Source organism: Panthera leo, chromosome B2 (genome assembly GCF_018350215.1).
Source record: "Panthera leo isolate Ple1 chromosome B2, P.leo_Ple1_pat1.1, whole genome shotgun sequence".
Classification (NCBI taxonomy): domain Eukaryota; kingdom Metazoa; phylum Chordata; class Mammalia; order Carnivora; family Felidae; genus Panthera; species Panthera leo.
The window spans coordinates 129,290,883-129,310,847 of NC_056683.1; the positions used below are offsets into that span (position 1 = coordinate 129,290,883).

Below are 19,965 nucleotides of genomic sequence, written 5' to 3' on the forward strand. Positions count from 1 at the left end.
CCTCTGCACTCCCACCCAGGAGCAGAGCAAAAGAGAACACCAGTTCTCTGTTCTTGGTGGTAAGCCGACTTTCAAAAGGAAGAAGGAAGAACAGCTTGGGCTACCATGGGCAGCTTCTCCTTCCAGATTCACCAACTGGATAAGCAACTCTGTGCCTCTTGGCTGGCGGAGGTGGAGACAGATGTCTACAGGGAGGGAAATGTCCAAGTGATGACAAATGTTTCTTCTTAACAACACTTATACCACATACCCTGCCTCAACCCCTTTTTATTTATTTATTTAAATTCAAGTTAGTTAACATACAGTGTAGTCTTGGCCTCAGGAGTAGAACCCAATGATCCATCCCTTACGTATGATACCCAGCGCTCATCCTTAATGCCCATCACCCATTTAACCACCCCCCTCCGCCTTCAGGAACCCTCAGGTGGTTCTCTGTATTAAGAGTCTCTTATGGTTTGCCTCCCTCTCTGTTTTTATCTTATTTTTCCTTCCCTTCCTTTATTTTCACACAGCTTCAGCACAGGATTGAGTGGACAGAACATGAACATAGGATCTGGACAGATGTGGGCTTAAATCCCAGCCTTCTTAACTTACTGATGGGCTGAATTGGATAAGGAACCTAACTTTTCTGGGATCCAGTTCCTAGTCAACTGAAAATTTTGTTACCTTCCTCACAAAGTTATTGTGAAGATTGTTGATGGACTGCGTATCAGTTGTCTGGTACACAGACTGACTCATATTGGACACTCAGTTTGTCACTGACGTTAGTTTTTCCTTCCTTTCTTTACTTAGTAGGTTTGCTTCCAGAGGGCTGCTGACCCACGTGTAGCTTACCGTTGCTAAATGCTTGGCTTTTATCTAATTTCTTACCAAATTTCTGCTACAACCTGTAAAGGGAATGAGAGGAATATCAGTGGCAGTATATACATGGAAATATCTGAGGAAAGGTTTGACATTTTAACCCTGAGGCAAGAGAAACATTTGGAAACAAATGAAAGTGTATCACCACAGAGTTCAAAGATGTTAATAATGACAATCTGAGTCATCAATAAATTGTATCCAGTATCCTCTCTTTAAGGAATGAAATACATCAATGCATTTTTTACAAATGTGTATTTATTTTTGAGAGAGTGCGCACACGTGAGCACGCACGCGAGCAAGTAGAGGAGGGGGAGAGAGAGAGGAGACACAGAATCCCAAACAGGCTCCAGGCTCTGAGACATCAGCAAAGAGCCAGACGCGGGGCTTGAACCCACAAACTGAGATCATGACCTCATGACCCAAGCCCAAGTCAGATGCTCAGTGGACTGAACCACCTAGACACCCCTATCAATGCATGTTAGAAGAGGATTTCCAACAAAAAAATGAGTGAGCACCTTTCACATTTGAAGGGAGAGTTTCAATTAAGTAAATGTCACTTACATGGAAAAACCTGCATTGATGATGTTGGATAACTGAGATTTTTCTGTGCGGGTGTAAAAACTGTCAACTAAAAATAACAATTTGTTTCCTTGAAGAATTGAAGAGGAGTAAACAGACAACAGGATTAGAATCAGTGGCTCATAGGACTTTGTCTACGAGAAAGAGAATATGAAAAAAACATGTAAAAATTCTGTGAGATTGTCCTTTAACCGACATTATGAGTTGGGAAAGAAAAGGTCATTAATGATTCTCAAAAACTCGATCGGTTTTCCTTTTTTAAAAAATACCCCATGGAATAGTTATAAAATATGAAAGTTTAATCAAAGATATATTGGACTCAACATTTATTCCCCTTGATGTTTTCTTTTGTCTTTCCTAGGCACAAGTTTGGTTCACATTCCAGGGCCAAAGCCAAATCAGTCATAGGATACAGCAGCTGTTTTTGTTTGTAAATGCTAATACAGATAAGACTGGAAAAACTTGTACGGATGATTTGAACCTTGATCCTGGAGTGCTCTTCTCTTCACTCCCTCCCTTACCAAACTCATTCGTTAGGTTTTCCTCTGTTATCACTTTCATGCTCCTGACTGTAAAACTCGTATTTCCAAGTATCAGTGCTTTGTTATTTCAAGCACTTATGTCAGTCCTAACTACAGTGAATCAGTTATAAGAGAATTATCTACGAGTGTTAATTCCGTGGACTTTTGGCAAGTTGTGATGAGTTACTCCTGCCTGATAGAGTAACAGAGGCTCTAATAGCCAAAACATTGCAGTGTTGTTGGGGAAACTCTTGATGTAAGGAAATTATTATGAGAAAGAAGGTGATGGTTCTAATGGTGAAAAGATTTTCATGTGTTCATTCAGATCTAGGTTATTAGATGCTGATAATTGTTGCAGCTACAAAACCTCAACTAGGGAAGGGGATACGGTCTGAATGCTCGTGTCCTTCAAAATTCACATGTTGAAATCCTAATCCCCAGTGGGACTTTGGAAGGCAGTTAGGCCATGAGGATGAGGTCTGAATGAATGGGATTAATGCCCTTATAAAATCAGCCCCAGAGAGTTTGCTTGGCCCTACTGTATTGTGAGGACTCAGTGAGAAGACAGCCATTTATGAACCGGGAAGCAGGCCACACCAGAAGCCTTGCGGGCCCCCTGATCTCAGACTTCCAGCCTCCAAAGCTGCGAGAAATAAATTTCTGTTGTTTATAAGCCACCCTGTTTGTGGTGTGTGATAGCAGTTCAAACGCACTAAGACAGGAAACAGTTCCCAGAAGATTAAAGATTTCAAAGCGTTCACTCTAAGTCTCTGGAAAAAGAAGCTAGTGTAGCTTTTGTGGTCACATTTTCTGGATTCAGGCCTCAGCTCCACATTTATGAAATTTGTGATTTTAAGCAAGTTGTTTAACTCATTAGGCCTCAAGTTTCCTCCTCACCTGTAAAAACAGGGATGACAATAGGGCCTCACAGGGATTGCACAGTGCTTCGTGCTGTGTTGGGCACTCTACAAATACCTGATAAATGTTAGCCATAGAGCAGAATGCAGATGCAGATTTGAATACAGGAGTGGCTGCTTTGATGTACAGTGTGTATCTGCAGAATGCATTCAAAAGCATATTGCTGGAAGTAAAATCCCCACTGGCTGTTTATTGGCCAGGCATATCAGACTGCCCTCGCTTCAGACACTGGCCAAAAAGTATGATTGAGGGAACTGAAAAGCAAAGATTTCAGGGAGCATCAAATGAGTAGAGTGATTGAAAAGTGGAGACTATCTGCTCTTTTAGATTAGATTCTCCCAAAATGCTTTGGAAAAACTCTTGGCTTTGCTTTAGAGAGGAAACACGACATTTATTATTATTTCTTCTAGGCTCAGAGTTTTATAATTGTAATCCATCTTGACTCCCACTCCTCAGACTCTGAAATTGTGCTTTGAGTGAACCCCAAGAAATTAAACAATTGTGTTCTTGCCAATGCACTTTGGATCCAACGCAACTTTTTGTTTTAGAGCAGCAGTAAAAAGATAAGACCTTTTAGGAACTCTTTCTATTTTAGCCTATAATTTTCAGAAGTTCAAAGAATGATCTTTACCTCTTAGTTGTGCCATTTTTTTTTTTTAAATCAGGAAACAGAGCAGAATACCAGGTTTTACTCGTTTGAGTGAAATTATTTGTGGATCTGAATCCACCTGTTTGGGAAAGTATACTTGTTGCTGGTTAAGGGTTGTGTTCCTATGGTGTGTCTGGAAAGGTGACTGCTAACTTACTATGACATAGGACCTATGGGACTCCTGGCCCCACCAGATGTCTGTGGTGCCGCCTGGACAGGAGGGACTGGACAAGGTGGCCAAGAAAGGAGTGTTCAAGGCAACCATACAGGGCTGTGCAGACTGCGCCCCATACCCAGATGATTCGCCACAGAGAGAGACTAGAAATCCATCCCATGCCCAGTTTGCCAGATGCTGTGCCCTGGTGTAGGGCTGCATCACTCAGAGAAGGGGGCACTCTTCTAGCATTCACGAGGATGTCATATGGTCCCTGCGCAAAGGCTCATGAAGGTGCCGTATGGACCAGTGGTGGGCCTAGGCATAAAGACACATTCTGATTTGTAATCATCACTTTATGTTTACAAGACTTAAAAAATTGCTCTAAAACCAGGACTTAGGAACTGTAGATTGTACAATCTGAAAATAAGACCATGGGCACTTCATTATTGCAGTAAGGAGTCATTGCTCAAAAGTCCTCATTTGGAACATCTATCTTGGGGCAGGATCTTTCTAGTTTCATTAATAGCTATAACTGTATACAAAGCCTATGTGTGTGTATGTGTCTCTCTTTCTAAATGTGTTTTATTTAGTTCCTATTGAAACAAGAATCCTAAAGTTTCTGAACTCAAGTAAAGAGAAATAAAGTCTCTAAAACATTTCTTTGTCATAAATACAGAAAGGACGGCCCTTCTGTGCTTTTGGGTTTGTTCCCCTCCTGAAATCTACAAGTTGAGTTTCATAATAAACCTCACATGGTTGGTACATTGCCCTGCGTGGAATTGTGTATCCCCATGTCTGAAGTTTCTCACTGCTTGCAAAGATACTTTAACATATTGCTGTGAAACAAAGAAAGGTTTTGTTTTCTGGTAATAGGCGAAATTTGCTTAATGTATATATTGCTTAATGTATAATGTATAGATTATATAAAGACCTTAAAAAATTTTTTTTAATGTTCATTTATTTTTGAGAGAGAGAGATAGAGCACAAGCAGGGGAAGGGCAAAGAGAGAGGGAGGCACAGAATCCAGAGCAGGTCCAGGCTCCGAGCTGTCAGCACAGAGCCCAATGTGGGGCTTGAACCTACAAACTGTGTATAGTCCTGAGATCAGGACTTGAGCCGAAGTCAGACACTTAACCGACTGAGCCACCCAGGCACCCCTATAGAGCCCTTTTAAATTGATTCCCTCTTTAAAGTTCTTATCTCCAAATACAATTGCATTCTGAGGTGCTGGGGTTAGGGCTTCAGTATGTGAATTTGGGTGGGTTATACAATTTAGCTGTAACCATGTATGAACAGGTTTGTTCTTGTTCCCCTTAGAATAAGTAGGCGTAAAGTTTTTCTTTTATGATCAGAAATATAACCATGTTGTGTTTACAGAAATATGACCATGTGTTGTGTTTACAACGGTTCCCTTACAGGCAAGTAGGAACTTTCATAGTTGTTCTTTGTAGCATCGAGTATACAGACTATGTATGTATTATACCCCCCACTCATTGACCTTTGGAGGTATGCAGAGACCTACCTTCTGAATCTTTCATTTCCTGTCTTTCTGAACCTTTCCCTATTGAGTTTGTTCAAGATTGCCCCAACCTGCTATTGTAAGTTGTCCAGAACTGCATTATATTCATGAATAAAAAACTGCCATGATAATTATCTATGGAATGGGTCACAAGTTTGGGTGTGGACTGGCATCACCTGGAGATCACCCTAAATGTACTGAGTCAGAAACTCCAGGGGACCAGGCATCTGTACTGTTTGCGGCTCTCCGGAAGAGTCTCTCGCTTCCTAAAGTGTGAGAACTACTGAGCTACCACCACTTCTCTGCTCCTATATATTTTTGTACATAAGTTCTATCTAACTGCCCAATGAAAGAAGGCTTAGGAAACTTCCCCTTCCTTCCCTGTGGGATCTTGTTCTCCAGACAGATGATATGCATGCCTGAAAAAATTAGAAGACATAAGCAGATTTCTGGTAGTTGGTCATAAAATTTCTTTTGAATTCTTCATCTCTTTGTGAATCAAAGCACATTTTAGCATTATTTTAGCAACTTTATGAATACAGTTTACTAAAATTTGTTACATTATTCTTCATCACAGTGAGATAGGACAGTCAATAGAATTGTTTGATTTTCCCTTCTTGTTTTCCCTAGTTTCATTTTTAGGATCTCACAGTACAGAATCAAGCCACTGGATGTGTAGGTTAGTTTGGAGTTCTTTCTGTACCTGCTTCTATATTTTGGTGTGACTACAGCAAGGAATACATTTTAACCTTTTGGGGGACAGTCTTAGAAATAGCTTCTTGGTTGACATTTTTTTTCTATTTTTGTTTTTTTCTAATTTTTTTTTTTATTTATCAGTTTTGAGAGAGAGAGAGGAAGCATATGAGTGGCGAAGGGCAGAGAGAGAGGGGGACAGAGGGTCCGAAGCGGGTTCTGTGCTGACAGCAGAGAGCCCCCTGTGGGGCTCGAACTCACTAATCGTGAAATCATGGCCTGGGCCAGAGTCGGATGCTCAACTGACTGAGCCACCAAGGTGCCCCGTATTTTTGTGTTTTCTAAATTTCTTTTTTCTTTTTAATTTTTCCAAGTTTTTATTTAAATTCGAGTCAGTTAACATACTCAGTGTAATATTAGTTTCAGGTGTAGAATTTAGTGATTCATCACTTGTGTTTGCCACCCACTGCTCATCACAAGTGCCCTCCTTAATACCCATCACCTGTTTTACCCATCCCCCTGCCCACCTTCCCTCCAACCCTCTGTTGTCTATCGTTAAGAAGCTGTTTCCCGGTTTGCCTCTCTTTCCGCCCACCCCATGTTCATCTATTTTGTTTCTTAAATTTCACATATGAGGGAAATAACATGATATTTGCTTTTCTCTGACTTGTTTTGCTTAGCATAATACTCTCTAGCTCCATTCACGTTGTTGCAAAAGGCAAGATTTCATTCTTTTTGATGGCTGAGTGATACTCCACTGTGTACATAGGCCACATCTTTTTTATCCATTCACCAGTCGATGGATACGTGGGCTCTTTCCATAATTTGGCTATTGTTGATTGTGCTTCTATAAACATTGGGGTACATGTATGCCTTCAAATCAGCATTTTTGCATTCTTTGGGTAAATACCTAGTAGTGCGATTGCTGGATCATAGGGTAGTTCTATTTTTAACTTTTTTCGGGCACCTCCGTACTGTTTTCCAGAGCGACTACACCAGTTTGCATGCCCACCAACAGTGTAAAAGGGTTCCCCTTTCTCTGCATCCCCACCAATACCTGTTGTGTCCTGTGTTGTTGCTTTTAGCCATTCTGACTAGTGTGAAGTGATATCTCATTGTAGTTTTGATTTGTATTTCCCTAATGATGAGTGATTAGCATCTTTCTTTGTGTCTATTAACCATCTGTATGTCTTCTTTGGAAAGATGTCTATTCATATCTTCTTCCTATTTTAAACTGGGTTATTTGCTTTTTGGGTATTCAGTTTTATAAGTTCTTTGTATGCTTTGGATACTAACCCTTTACCGGATATGTCATTTCCAAATATCTTCTCTCCTTCCAGAGGTTGCCTTCTAGTTTTGTTGTTTCTTTCCTTTGCTGTGCAGAAGATTTTTATTTTTATGAAGTCCCAATAGGTTATTGTTGCTTTTGTTTCTCTGGCTCAGGAGTCATATCTAATAAGAAGTTGCTATGGCCAATGTCAAACAGGTTACTGCTTGTGTTCTCTGCTAGGATTTTGGTTGACTTCCTTGTAGTTTTCCTAATGCTTGCTCCCTGGCAGAAGACCTCTGGGTCAGTGGGAGTAACTCATCTGGGGTGGGTTGGGTCAGGCTAGGTGGGCAGGAAGGCAAGGTAAAGACCACCTTCTTGTCTACACCCCCATAGAGAATCTTTAATTCTCCACACTGTTTCTTTCTGTCTCCTTACCTGATTATGGACTTGAGCGTTCAAATGAACTTAGGCCTTCACTTGATTTAGAATCCATGCCTTTATGGTTTTGAGGTCTTGAGAAGGAATGACTAGCTCTAAACATCTTCCTCCAAGGCCATTTTCTGTGTGATCAAAGTGTGTTTTTCTCTTCATATTATGAATGAGATGATTCCCCCCCAGTAGCTTTTTATTGGCTTTAGGGTAGTAATACAGAGCATGGGACCTGTCTAGGACTAGTGGTAAACCAACAAACAGATTCCTGATGTTGTGGTGTGTGTTGCTTTACCTTAACCACCCAATTACCTTCTACAGTAGTGCCAACCAATTTTTGGCCAGAAAGCAAGGATGACACCTATTATTACCTTGGTCATCAAAATTCATCCATTCTCTGTACTGTCTACCTGTTGCATAGTAGACTGTATTAGATATTAACTTAAGCAGATAGATACATCTTAACTCCACACCTTCTAGCTGAAGCACTTTTCCCAGGTCACATCAGGTGTTAACTGATTGCAATGCATGTGTCTCAAAGAAGGACTTTAAGGAATTAGTCCTTCAAGCAAATAATATTTATAGTCTTGTGGGATTTTATTTAATTATAAAATCTACACGGGCATCGTAAAAATTTTGGAAAACCCAGAAAAGCACAAGGGAGTAATTAAAATCTTTCATGATGCCACAATTCAAAGAAAACAACTATTAACATTTTGACATAGATTACTTAAGTCTTTGTTTCAGGATGTGTGTGTGGTTGTGCACAGGCTCTTCCCTTTACCTACCTTGTCTACCTGAGATGGTATTTACACTCCCATACTGTTAGACAGCCTCCTGAACTGCCATTGTTTATCAGCCAATAGCTCATTTTTACACATTTAAAATATTTCTGAATTTCTGTAAAAACTGCATGGTGAGGGACATACTTGCAGCAATGAGCTTCACACACTCTTGCATGTAGCCTTAGAATAAATATATATGTGACAAAACAAATACACATTTTAAAAGCTTTTGATACAATTGCTAACCTCCCGTCCAGAAAGATTCTATCAATTTTCTCTCCTACCAGCATTTTTTCGGAGTTCCCAGTATCCTCACCAATTTTTAAACATCATCATCATTATTTTTTTTTTTTTTAAATCCTGCCAACTTGGTGGGGAAAAAAAATCTCAGTGGTTTAATTTGCATTTCCTTGTTTAGTAGTAAAGTCCGTCCTGATTCACTTTTATATATTTCCTGAAGAAGTTTCATGTAGTGGTTAAGTGGGACTGCTCTGGGGCCCAGCTGTTCACTTCCTGGCACCCAAGGGTAGGTTCCTTAATCTCCCTGCGCTCACTCACCATCTCTGATAATGACAACACTTAGTTCATGGAGTCTGTATGAAGAGTGAAGAGAGTATCATGTGACAAGTGCCTAGAAAGCACTTGGCATTACAGTAAGCACCTGATACATATCAGCACCTCTTATGTTCTCAAGCATTTGTATTTCTTCGTGTAGGAGTTGCCTTTTCATTTTCTTTGTCTGGGCAAGTGGTTTGGTTTTGTTTGGTTATGGCAGAAGGTTTTAATGTATTAAGTAGGTTAACCCATTACCTGCCATATATTACAATTTCCCCCAATTTGTGGTTTGTTTTTAAATTTTGTTCAAAGTGAGGAAATATTTGGATATTAGGAAATTCAAACTATGGGATGGCATCGTTTTGGTTCAGCCTAGGTCTTTTTTCTGCCCCTCAGTCCTGCCTCTGGAAGAGTCACTCCCCTATCACTGGGGAGATCGGGTATTAACTTTTGTCACCAGATAGCAGAAATGGCATTTTAAGCAGGATAATTTGTTATATTAAAAATCACCATCTTAGGGGCGCCTGGGTGGCTCAGTCGGTTGAGCGTCCGACTTCGGCTCAACTCGCAGTCCACGAGTTCGAGCCCCGCGTTGGGCACTGGGCTGATGGCTCGGAGCCTGGGGCCTGCTTCCGATTCTGTGCCTCCCTCTGTCTCTGCCCCTCCCCCGTTCATGCTCTGTCTCTCTCTGTCTCAAAAATAAATAAACGTTAAAAAAAAATTGAAAAAAAAATCACCATCTTGGAATAAAACTTCTGCTTAATTTGTATAAATAATGCTTATGGAAGATGAGAGGCTATGGTTAATATTTCACCCATTTCCCATTTATCACTAAATCTAACTTGTCAGCATTCCATGGTGAAATAAAATTAATTACTTCAATTTGGGAGAAGCTTTTAATTTGAGATCAAGATGCCTCAGAGATGGAGTATACATTACATGCTACTATGTTTTCCTTCTTTTCTGCAGATTATACAGCAGAAAGAATCTTTGTAGCCACAAAATCTTGTTCATGAGAGGAAAATGTTCATTATTTTGGCATATATACATGCAACTAAAAATTAAAATTTTTCACTTCCTGGAAAAAAATGTGGACATAGAGAACATTATTTTAACTTGCTAAGTAGAAAAATAATCAGAACCACCCTATGAAAACATGGAAATTCTGCTTGAGCTGCTGACTTGTTTCAAAAAGCCATTTAAAGTGGCAAATATTGCTACTGTGTGATCGTTAAATGGGAGTGTGTTATATTATTGCTACGAGGGTTATGTATGATTGAAACTTCCCATATAAAAAAATTTTAAGTAGTTGTGTTAATGACGCTTAACCACTAAGGACCTTGGGGAAAACTGAATGTCTTTCATTTCTGACTCTTCATCTGGTTACGCTATGTGATTGCTGTCTAGATGTGTGTCGTCTTTCTGCTCACCTCTCTACTTATTAAACTTACATTAAACACTTAACTGCTTCCTTATCTCTTCACTTTTAATATCTTCCATCAGAATATATTCTCAGATTTTTTCCTCCCAAACACTCAAACTGAAGTATGTATCAATGAACAGAGGAGAAAGGGAATTTCAACTCTCAAATTCTGTACTGCCTTATTAGATTTTAGTCTTTATTTTGTTGTTTTACTCAAGTATGTTTTACTTTTATAACATTTTTAAGAGAAAAAAATTTAAGTCATGATTTATATGGTAACTTTTAAGAATCGTCAGGATGTATGGGATTGGGGATGCTTACTGGTGCTGAAAAAGACAACAAACATCAAACAAACAAAAAACCAGAGGGCACTTAGAGCTAGCCCCACAGCCTTGTAAGTAACCTTGATTGTCCTTATTTAAACATTTTTATCCTTCCAAATCTTTTCTTATTTTTCCTTATTCTCTGTCTGTTTTGATTTGCAATTATTGGAAAACATAAAGCAAGAAAAAGTGATTGGTTCTCAATGCAATCTAAAATTGTAAATTGCTGATTGAGTTCTGGGCACCTGTAATAATGAACTGCACATGCTCTATGGGCTATAAAGTATGGCTGTGTTCATGCCTCTCTGTCATATTAGTCCTTTACTTGTAAGCAACATGTCAGAGAATATTTAGCTCCTTTAGCGTGTTAGTTACCTACACCCAGCGATAAAGAATTGGAAGTGCTGTGCAGAACATTTCTTTATTTTAAGCTTCAGTTCTCTCGATGCAAATATTGGACTCCTCTGGAGGAATTTAACCCCAGTCTCTACTTGCAGGCAAAATGAAGGACCGGCTGGCCGAACTTCTGGAGGTAACCAAGAACTATGACCAGCAGTTCCCAGACGGGGACGACGAATTTGACCCGCTCCATGAGGACATGGTGTTCGAGACGGACCACATCCTGCAGTCCTTGTACCGAAACATCCAGGACCTTCAGGATGAAAACCAGCATCTGATGACCGACGTGAAGCGGCTGGGGAAGCAGAACGCCCGCTTCCTCACGTCCATGCGGCGCCTCAGCAGCATCAAGCGGGACACCAACACGATCGCCAAGGACATCAAGGCGCGGGGCGAGAACATCCACCGCAAGCTGTGCGCGATGAAGGCACTGAGCCAGGAGGCCGAGGCCCAGCACGGCGCGCACTCGGCGGTGGCGCGCATCGCGCGCGCGCAGTACAGCGCCCTCATGCGCACCTTCCAGCGCGCCATGGACGAGTACAACCAGGCCGAGATGAAGCAGCGCGACAACTGCAAGATCCGCATCCAGCGCCAGCTGGAGATCATGGGCAAGGACGTCTCCGGCGACCAGATCGAGGACATGTTCGAGCAGGGCAAGTGGGACGTGTTCTCCGAGAACTTGCTGGCCGACGTGAAGGGCGCGCGGGCGGCCCTCAACGAGATCGAGAGCCGCCACCGCGAGCTGCTGCGGCTGGAGAGCCGCATCCGCGACGTGCACGAGCTCTTCTTGCGGATGGCGGTGCTGGTGGAAGAGCAGGCCGACACGCTGAACGTCATCGAGCTCAACGTGCAGAAGACCGTCGACTACACCGGCCAGGCCAAGGTGCAGGTGCGCAAGGCCATGCAGCACGCGAAGAAAAAGCCCTGCCGGACCGTCTGCTGCTTCTGCTGCCCCTGCCTCAACTAGCAGGTTGGCCCCGGCCACCACACCACACCGGCGACCGAAATGGCTGGGAAGCACACTGGGGGAGATTTGGGGGCCCTCTGCACCGGAGTGAGTTGCCCCAATCCTTCTGGACCTCTGTCCTCAGAGGAAGAAAAAATCTTGAGGTGCGAGAATTCCAGCCCAGCTTGTGTTTGGGAGGATGGCTGATGCCATCCAGTGTTTCCTCAGTAAAGCAGATCCCTACTGAAGTTGGGTGAGGTCATTATGTGGCACATGGCACGCTTTTCCTCTTAACGGAAGCCAAATAAGGAACTGACGTTGCAGCTTACCGTGTAGGCTAAATGTCCAAGGCACCAACGCTTCCTAATGAAACTCTAGGAGGAAGTCGGTTCTGCATCGGCTGGTGATGCGGCTGATGATGGCATGAATTCATTATCGAAACTTAAAATTCATTTACCTTATCCTGAAAGTCCCTTGGTTCTGTCCAGTTTCACAGGACATCGATCTTGGGGAAAACCGTACATCTTTCATTTCTGATTCTTCGTCTGGTTTATCCTGTGTGGTTCCTGCCTAGATGTATATCTTCTTTCTGTCCACCTTCCCTACTTATTAAAATCATATTTAACACTCATTATTTCCTTATGTTTTTCACTTTTAATATCTCCTGTCAGGATATATTTTGGATATTTTTAAGCACTGAGTTTTGAACAAGCACTCAAATGGAAGTATGTATCACTCACATTTTATATATTTTTCATAAATAATTTAAAACGTATCTTTTTACTTGATAATACAAATACACATAAATATATAAATGTAAAGGACTAATATTAATGCATGTACACAATGACCAATTAGTTTAACTTGACTTTTGTAAATATGGTCTATAAATATCCAGAGCAGCACTTTTACTGGTCGTTGGTATTGGTTTGCTTGCTTGAGTTTACCTGACTCCCATCTCTGTGATCTAGTTTGTGTCACAATTTTCTTTTGAACCCCTCTGCGTTGGTTATGGTGGTAGAGACAGGCATCAAAGGCTAAAATGCATACAGAACTACAGATAATAAAACAACATTCTTGAAACTATTACTTTTGTTTTACTGTGGACCATTTCTTTTGTGTACTGAAATGGAGTAACTTAAAATAAAAATCTTTTTTTCAATTTAGTTTAATAAACATTACATTATAATAACCCCTTTGTGTGTTTGTACCTTGACTGTTTAAATCTTACTTTTTCAATTATTCTTCTTAAGAATTCTTCTACTGGCTGCATTAGGCTGCAACATCTGCCTGGAACTCTGATTCAAAGGGGACAAAATGAAAAAGAATTAGCTTGTGGGTGTCTAGCTTTCTGTCCTGAGTTACTTAAAATAGCTTAGCAAATCGTCATGTTTTAGAAATTTGGTTTTGTTGGCAAACTTTGTAATGCCCTTACCCACATTTGCCATATTTCCTGTTTCTCTTTGGAGTCAACTCTTAACTGTTTTTATGTCATTGTTTAATACAGGAGCAAGTTTACTCAGCAGCCAAAACTCTCAGGTCCTGCAGACAGTGAAATTTTTAAAGGAATAGAAGGAAGAGTGTGTGAACTCTTTGAAACTCGCTGACTAACCTGCAGATGCCCATGAAAATCTAGCCCTGCGCCTAATTTTAATTTCGTGGTTAAATACGAGAATTGTGGAAACCAAGTTCCGCTGGGTTCCTCTCAGATGCCTCCAACTTTCTTTCTCAGCTCACCCAGGGATATGTTTCACCTTTAACTGAATTTCCTTTCCCTAAGGGAAAAAAGTCTTCACACAGCTCCATTGCTCTGTCTTTCATTGTAGAGACGCGATATTATGAATACAAACCGCCAGCTAGTTTTCTCAAGACAGGATAGTTCATGAATGTGACTTGTTTAAGCTCATAAAGCATTTTCTTTGCCTAGAACTAGTCATAAAAGTAAACGAGTTTGCAGGCTGTGTGTCTTTTTTAATTCCCCAAATTTCACATTGGAAAATTAGGTAAAAAATACAGTTTCATATACTAAGAGATTAGTGAACTGTTGCTTATGACAAGGTAAGAATTTTTCTTCCTGCTTATTAGTAACTCTCTGAGTGTCACATAGTAGTTAAGAGCACTGATTCATGACCCCACTCGCTCAGTTTAAATCCTGACCCTGTCACACACTAGCTGTTAAGACTTGGGCACATTACTTAACCTCCTTGTGCTTCAGTTTCCTCATCTGTAAAATGGACATCATAGGAGCTACTTCATACAGTTGTTGTACAAAGTAAACGCTATTTATGTTAATTATTGTTATGATATAACTTTCTGGTAGACTAGTAGAGCTGATACTGACTTAGTAAATTAATAGTTTTTCACTTCTGAGGGGAAATAACTTTGTATTTTTCTGTTGATAGTCTTTAATAAAATGGAATAAAGAAACAAAGACCTATCTTTTTTGAATATTAGGGCTTTTTTTCCTACAACAAAACACCATTTTCACAATGCATTTATATTCCTTCTTATATCGAAACACTTTCTGAAAAAGTAGTAGATGTTCCGCTCGAAAACCAGTTAAGCAGGAAGCAGCTGCTCTGCTCAGTGTGGCAAGTGCTTTCCCCTGATCTTCCCAAGCTGTGAGTCAGAAAGCCCCAGAAAACGTTCGCTTGTGGAGGCCAGGTCACAACAGACTAAAGGGAAGGGATTTGTTGGCTTTCCCCACATCCTGTCCTGTTTTCCTGCAGCCCTTCGTGGCTCTGACTGCCATGCCCAACAGTGTATGCAATGCTGGCCTTTTCCCTTGGAAAGGGTGCTCCAGTGCCACCAACAGGTGCATAGAGTTCGCTTTACCCAATCCCATGATGCTCTCTTGGTGAACTCTGAATCCTGACCTTGGGCAAGAAGAAAACTTTGTGGCAAAGCTGCTAATTTTCATGCACTCACACCATTTAATGTATAAAATGAAAGAACCAATCATAAAGAGCAACAGGTCCTCCAGCGGCTGAAGGTGGAAATCTTTTTCTAAAGCTATTTTAACATATGCGCTGACACCTCCTTACCAGCCAAATGACAAACCTTACAGTCATGGCCACAGATTATAGGTGGTGACAACTCCAGAAATACCAGAAATAGGAGAGATGCTCACTAGGATGCGTTAGTATCCAGGGTAACATAAGTTTGAATTTTTTAAAAGCTGATCAATAACTCAAAAGCGTTTGCACCGTGACATCATGGGAGGAAATTTATGGCCTTTCAAGGTAATGGCCTTGAAAGAAAACTCTGTTCTTGCACCAGTGCTTCATACTTATTGAAAAGCAGTCCCAGTGCTTTATAGTTGAACGTCACATGCACATATGTTTCCAGCTTTACAATGTAAAGTTTCTATCTTGACAGGAAACTACTGAAGATTGTGTGTAGGTTAAAAATAATAAAAGAGGGGCAGCTGTAGTCTTGGATTTTATGTATAAATCCCACCACTCTATTTTCTACCATAAGACATATTTCTACACCTCTCTTTGAAATATGCAAGGTGCCTCTAAGTGCAGCATGCAGTTCACTCATTTGTAGTCAGGATGATGGTTTGAAACATCCAGTTGCCATCAAAGTAACAGTTAACTTGCTTTTGATAGCAAGAATTAAAGACCTTGCAATTAATACAAAGGGGCTATTAGAAATGGGAAATGAGTAGGATCTGGAATGCAACCTCACCATCATATGACTATTGAGCATCTTTATTACCAACATTTGTTATAAAGGATGGATATGACGTCCTTATATACACTAGAAGCTTTTGTTGTAAAGATTACGTGTATACTGGTGAGAAACAGCTTTCTGACCTGATGATCTGGGTGAGACTACATACGATGCTTTAAAACCAATGATATCTTGAAAAGTGAGGAGTAGGAAACAACTCCCCAACACCATCATTTTCTCGTTGGTATTTTGAAAGTATTTTTATATCCCATTTTAATTAAAAGCATCTTTAAGCCACTTCTTGGACCTTTTTCACTTTTCCGAATCTGTATCTATACATTTTCAAGGCCTTATAGCCAACTCTTTAGACATATCCTTTCTTCTGCATCCAAGCATCTCATAATATTCTATAGTGGATACAAATAACAGAGCATGAAAATTAGATATATCCTTATCTCTGTGTTTTCAGATGGGCCCAGTGCTTCACATGTGCTTAGTTTTGCTATCCCAAACGGGAGAGCGCTAAGAGCCATTTAACAGACATGTAATGCATGTGTTTCTAAATTTCTATGTCAGGATCTTTACACTCCTCCATCAGTGTGGTCTCCAGTTATGTGCCCCCTTTTCCTGATATCTCCTACAGATCCTGTCACACTTGGGAATTTCTTCTAAGCCACTATAAATGTATTATGGAAGGAGGCAGGGAAAGAAGGAGTGAGTATCCACACCTACCACAAAGCTCACTGGCTGAGGCTGAGCAGTGCTTGTTTTCTAAGCGTTCTTGGGAGACAGATGGTGCCTCATAACTGTTCTACACTCAATCCCCCGCTGTTTCCTTGTTTTGTCCACTGTGTGTGTGGGTTTTACACCTTGCCTAACTCTCCACTATTCATGCATTCCTATCTGATCGTCTAGTTTCTGTTCAGCGGCTTGCTCTGACTTCGCAACCTGACTGCTGTTCATCTGCAAGCCTTCCTGGCTGACTTTTTCCCCCTGACCTTCAACTTATGTACACTTCTGGCACTAGTCTGAATCCAACCACACTTTGCTCAAAAGTGGTCCCATCCCACAACAGGTAGACATAATATCCATCAGTATAACACCTTTCAGTTTACTTTTTTTTCATGATAATCTTGTGAAGTAGTATTACTAACACTTTATTTTTTCTAAGAGGTGGGAACTAAGAATTCAGTCCTCTAATATTTGACAAAGTTACGTATTTGCAAGGGTCTATTTCTTACTCTCATATTACTAAGCTTCTCTGTGCATGTTCATTTCGATGTCAGCCTAGAAGTACAAACTGCATGAAGAGAAGAATCATTTTCCTTGACTGATCTCCGTAACATTAGTAAAATAAGCTCTTTCTTGGCCTTCTGGCTCTGCACTTTTTCTTCTACCTTTGGCTCTCCCTTTTTAGTCTCCTTCACGGGTGTCTCTCCTTCTTCCCAGCTGTCATTGCTGAGTCTGCATCCAAGGCCAAATTCCCGGAGCTATTTCTTTCACTCCGAGGGTCTCAAATACCACCTTTCTAAGCGCTAGGGGTTTACGGATCTGGATCTCCAGCCCCGACTTTTCAGCTGAGGCTTGAGTCTGTACATCCAAGCACCTAGCAAACATCAGCAGTTAGATGTCCGACTGGAGCCTCTAATGCTACGGATCCTGCCATCTTCCCCGATCCCTGACCCCACCTCTTCCTGTTCACCCTATCATGCAGGCAGCGGGTGGCATCATCGATCACTTTCTACCCACTGCCCAAGCCAGCACCCTTGCTGCAGCAGCCTGTCTCTCTCCTACTTTGGCTCTCTTGGAAGCCACACACTTCACTTATGCACACCACCACTTGCCCAGATCAGACAACTGTCCCCTCTTGCCTCAGTTACTTTAGCAGCTTCTAACTGGTCTCTAGCTTCCAGTCTTGCCTTCCTAATCCAGTCTGTACACTATAGCCATAGTGTTTTTTCTTTTTCTTTCTCTCTCTCTCTCTCTCTCTGCCATTACTATGTTGGGTTTTTTTTTTTTAATTGTGGCAAAATATCCCTAACCCCAAATTTACCACTTTCACCATTTTAAAGTATATAGTTTTAGCAGTGGGAAGTATACGTATGTTGTTGTGCATCTAATCTCCAGAACTCTTCTCATCTTGCAAAACTGAAACTCTGTACCCGTTAAACAATGTATCCCCGTTCCCTTTCCCACAATGTATCCCCGTTCCCTTTCCCTCAGCCCCTGGCAACCACGGTTCTCCTTTCTGTCTCTATGAGTTTGACCACTCAACATACCTCATTTGTCTTTTTGTGAGTGGATAGTTTCTCCTAGCATAACATCCTCAAGGTTCCTCCACGTTGTGGCCTGTGCCAGAATTTCCTTCCTTTTCATGGCTGAATAATACTCCATTGTCTACATAGACCACATTTTTGTTTATGCATTCATCCGTTCATGTCCTGAGTTGGCTTAAAACTCTCTGATGGTTGTGCTTTGCTGTTGGGATAAGCATTCAGGCCCCAGCTGCTTCTTTAGCCTCACCTTCTCACCCTTCATTATATCCACTCTCTTCTCCAGCTCTGACTGTTCCTGCGGGCTGTTTCTCTGCCTGGACCACTTCCCAGGACTTGCCCCCTGTGTAAGTGTGATGCTCTGAGAAACTGACTCCAGGGAGGGATTACACATGCGAAACTTTTATATGGGGAAATGTGTTAGAGAGGAACAGAGAAAATCACGCCTGCCTCGGTGTCCCTGCAGTACTTAGTCATGGAGCGGGCAGAGGGGCTCTGCAGAAATGGATGGTTTTCAGCGCCCATCCCTCATTATGCTGGTGTGCTCACAGAGGGGCATTCTTCTGGCCAATGTTCTCCCTCTCTTCACCAAGCAGCCTGTGCTTCCTCTGCTAGACTGCTTTTTGATTTTTTTTAAAGTTTATTTATATATTTTGAAGAAGAGAAAGAGAGTGAGCCAGAGAGGGGCAGAGAGAGAGAGGGAGAGAGAGAATTCCCAAGGAGGCTCCTCACTGTCAGCACAGAGCCCAATGTGGGACTGGATCTCATGAACCATGAGATCACTACCTGAGCTGAAACCAAGAGCTGGATGCTTAACCAACTGAGCCATCCAGGCGCCCCTGCTTTTTGATTTTTAAGAGCAGACCATGTCATCTTATTTGTGTTTTGATCTTAGTGTTTTGCATAGTATCTGGCTTCATAGCTATTCAAATGCTTGTAGCTTGAATGCGGAAATAGAAATATTCAGAATTTGCTTTCTGTTATGAATGAATTTGTGTCTACTTTTAAAAACCGCATTTAGGGGCGCCTGGGTGGCTCAGTCGGTTAAGCGTCTGACTTTGGCTCAGGTCACGATCTCGCGGTCCGTGAGTTCGAGCCCTGCGTCGGGCTCTGGGCTGATGTCTCGGAGCCTGGAGCCTGCTTCCGATTCTGTGTCTCCCTCTCTCTCTGCCCCTCCCCCGTTCATGCTCTGTGTCTCTCTGTCCCAAAAATAAATAAACGTTAAAAAAAAAACCCTGCATTTATTTTATAGCATAAAGCCCAATATCTAGTCCCCCCTGCCCACAGTGCTGGGAGCAAGGTGCTGGGCCCACTGTGGGGGCACAGTGTCCTCGGAGTAGGGGTAGGACTTGGTGGGAAGGGGGAGGCAACGGGATTGGAAAAAAACTACATGGGAGGAAGCAGATCATCCAAGATAATGGTCAATCTGAAAGGGCTGCGCAGAGAGAGAATGAAGGTCTGAGTCACAGGGAGCGAAGGCAGCGGGATGGATGGCAAACTGTGCCCAGGATTGAATATTTTGAGGCAGAGCCTTATTCAAGGTACAGATTCTGGCTGGATGCAAAGAAGCTTGTAAAAGTAAGTTTTCTTTGGAAGGCATTATTTTCTTTTTATTCTTTCAGCCATAGAAAACAAACGGTATTTTTTAAATTTTGTGACAAAATGTATTGGCTCGAGTTTCACCCGTACACCTTCCTCTCCACTGTGGTTTCTAGTAGGGTAATTGAAACAAAATACCTAGTTCCTGATTCCTGGTTATTGAAGGCTGTTTCAGGGTGATGGCTTTGGTCATCAGCCCTGAACTGTCCTCAGCCACTGAATCTCTCTATATATGAGGATACCTTGAAATGGCTCAGTCCATTCTAAGTATTTTAGGAGACATACATACAGACTCCTTAGGGATCTATAATGCTTATCCAGTACAAAAAATGTTCAACTACGCGTACATTGTGAAAGAAATAACTGTGAGCCTCTCCTTTCCCTGCAG

At 41.6% G+C, this 19,965-nt stretch overlaps 1 protein-coding gene across 4 annotated transcripts in view; it reads left to right on the forward strand.

The window, feature by feature from the left end:
• Positions 1-12,141, forward strand: part of STX11 (syntaxin 11) — a 43,108-nt gene extending 30,967 nt beyond the window's left edge. For all 4 annotated transcript variants that reach the window (XM_042940009.1, XM_042940008.1, XM_042940011.1 and 1 more), the window contains one exon: positions 11,180-12,141. In XM_042940009.1, coding sequence (XP_042795943.1) covers positions 11,185-12,048 — 864 coding nt within the window. In that variant the 5' untranslated portion in view covers positions 11,180-11,184 and the 3' untranslated portion in view covers positions 12,049-12,141. The remainder of the gene's footprint in view (positions 1-11,179) is intronic.
• The last annotated feature ends 7,824 nt before the right edge of the window (positions 12,142-19,965 follow it).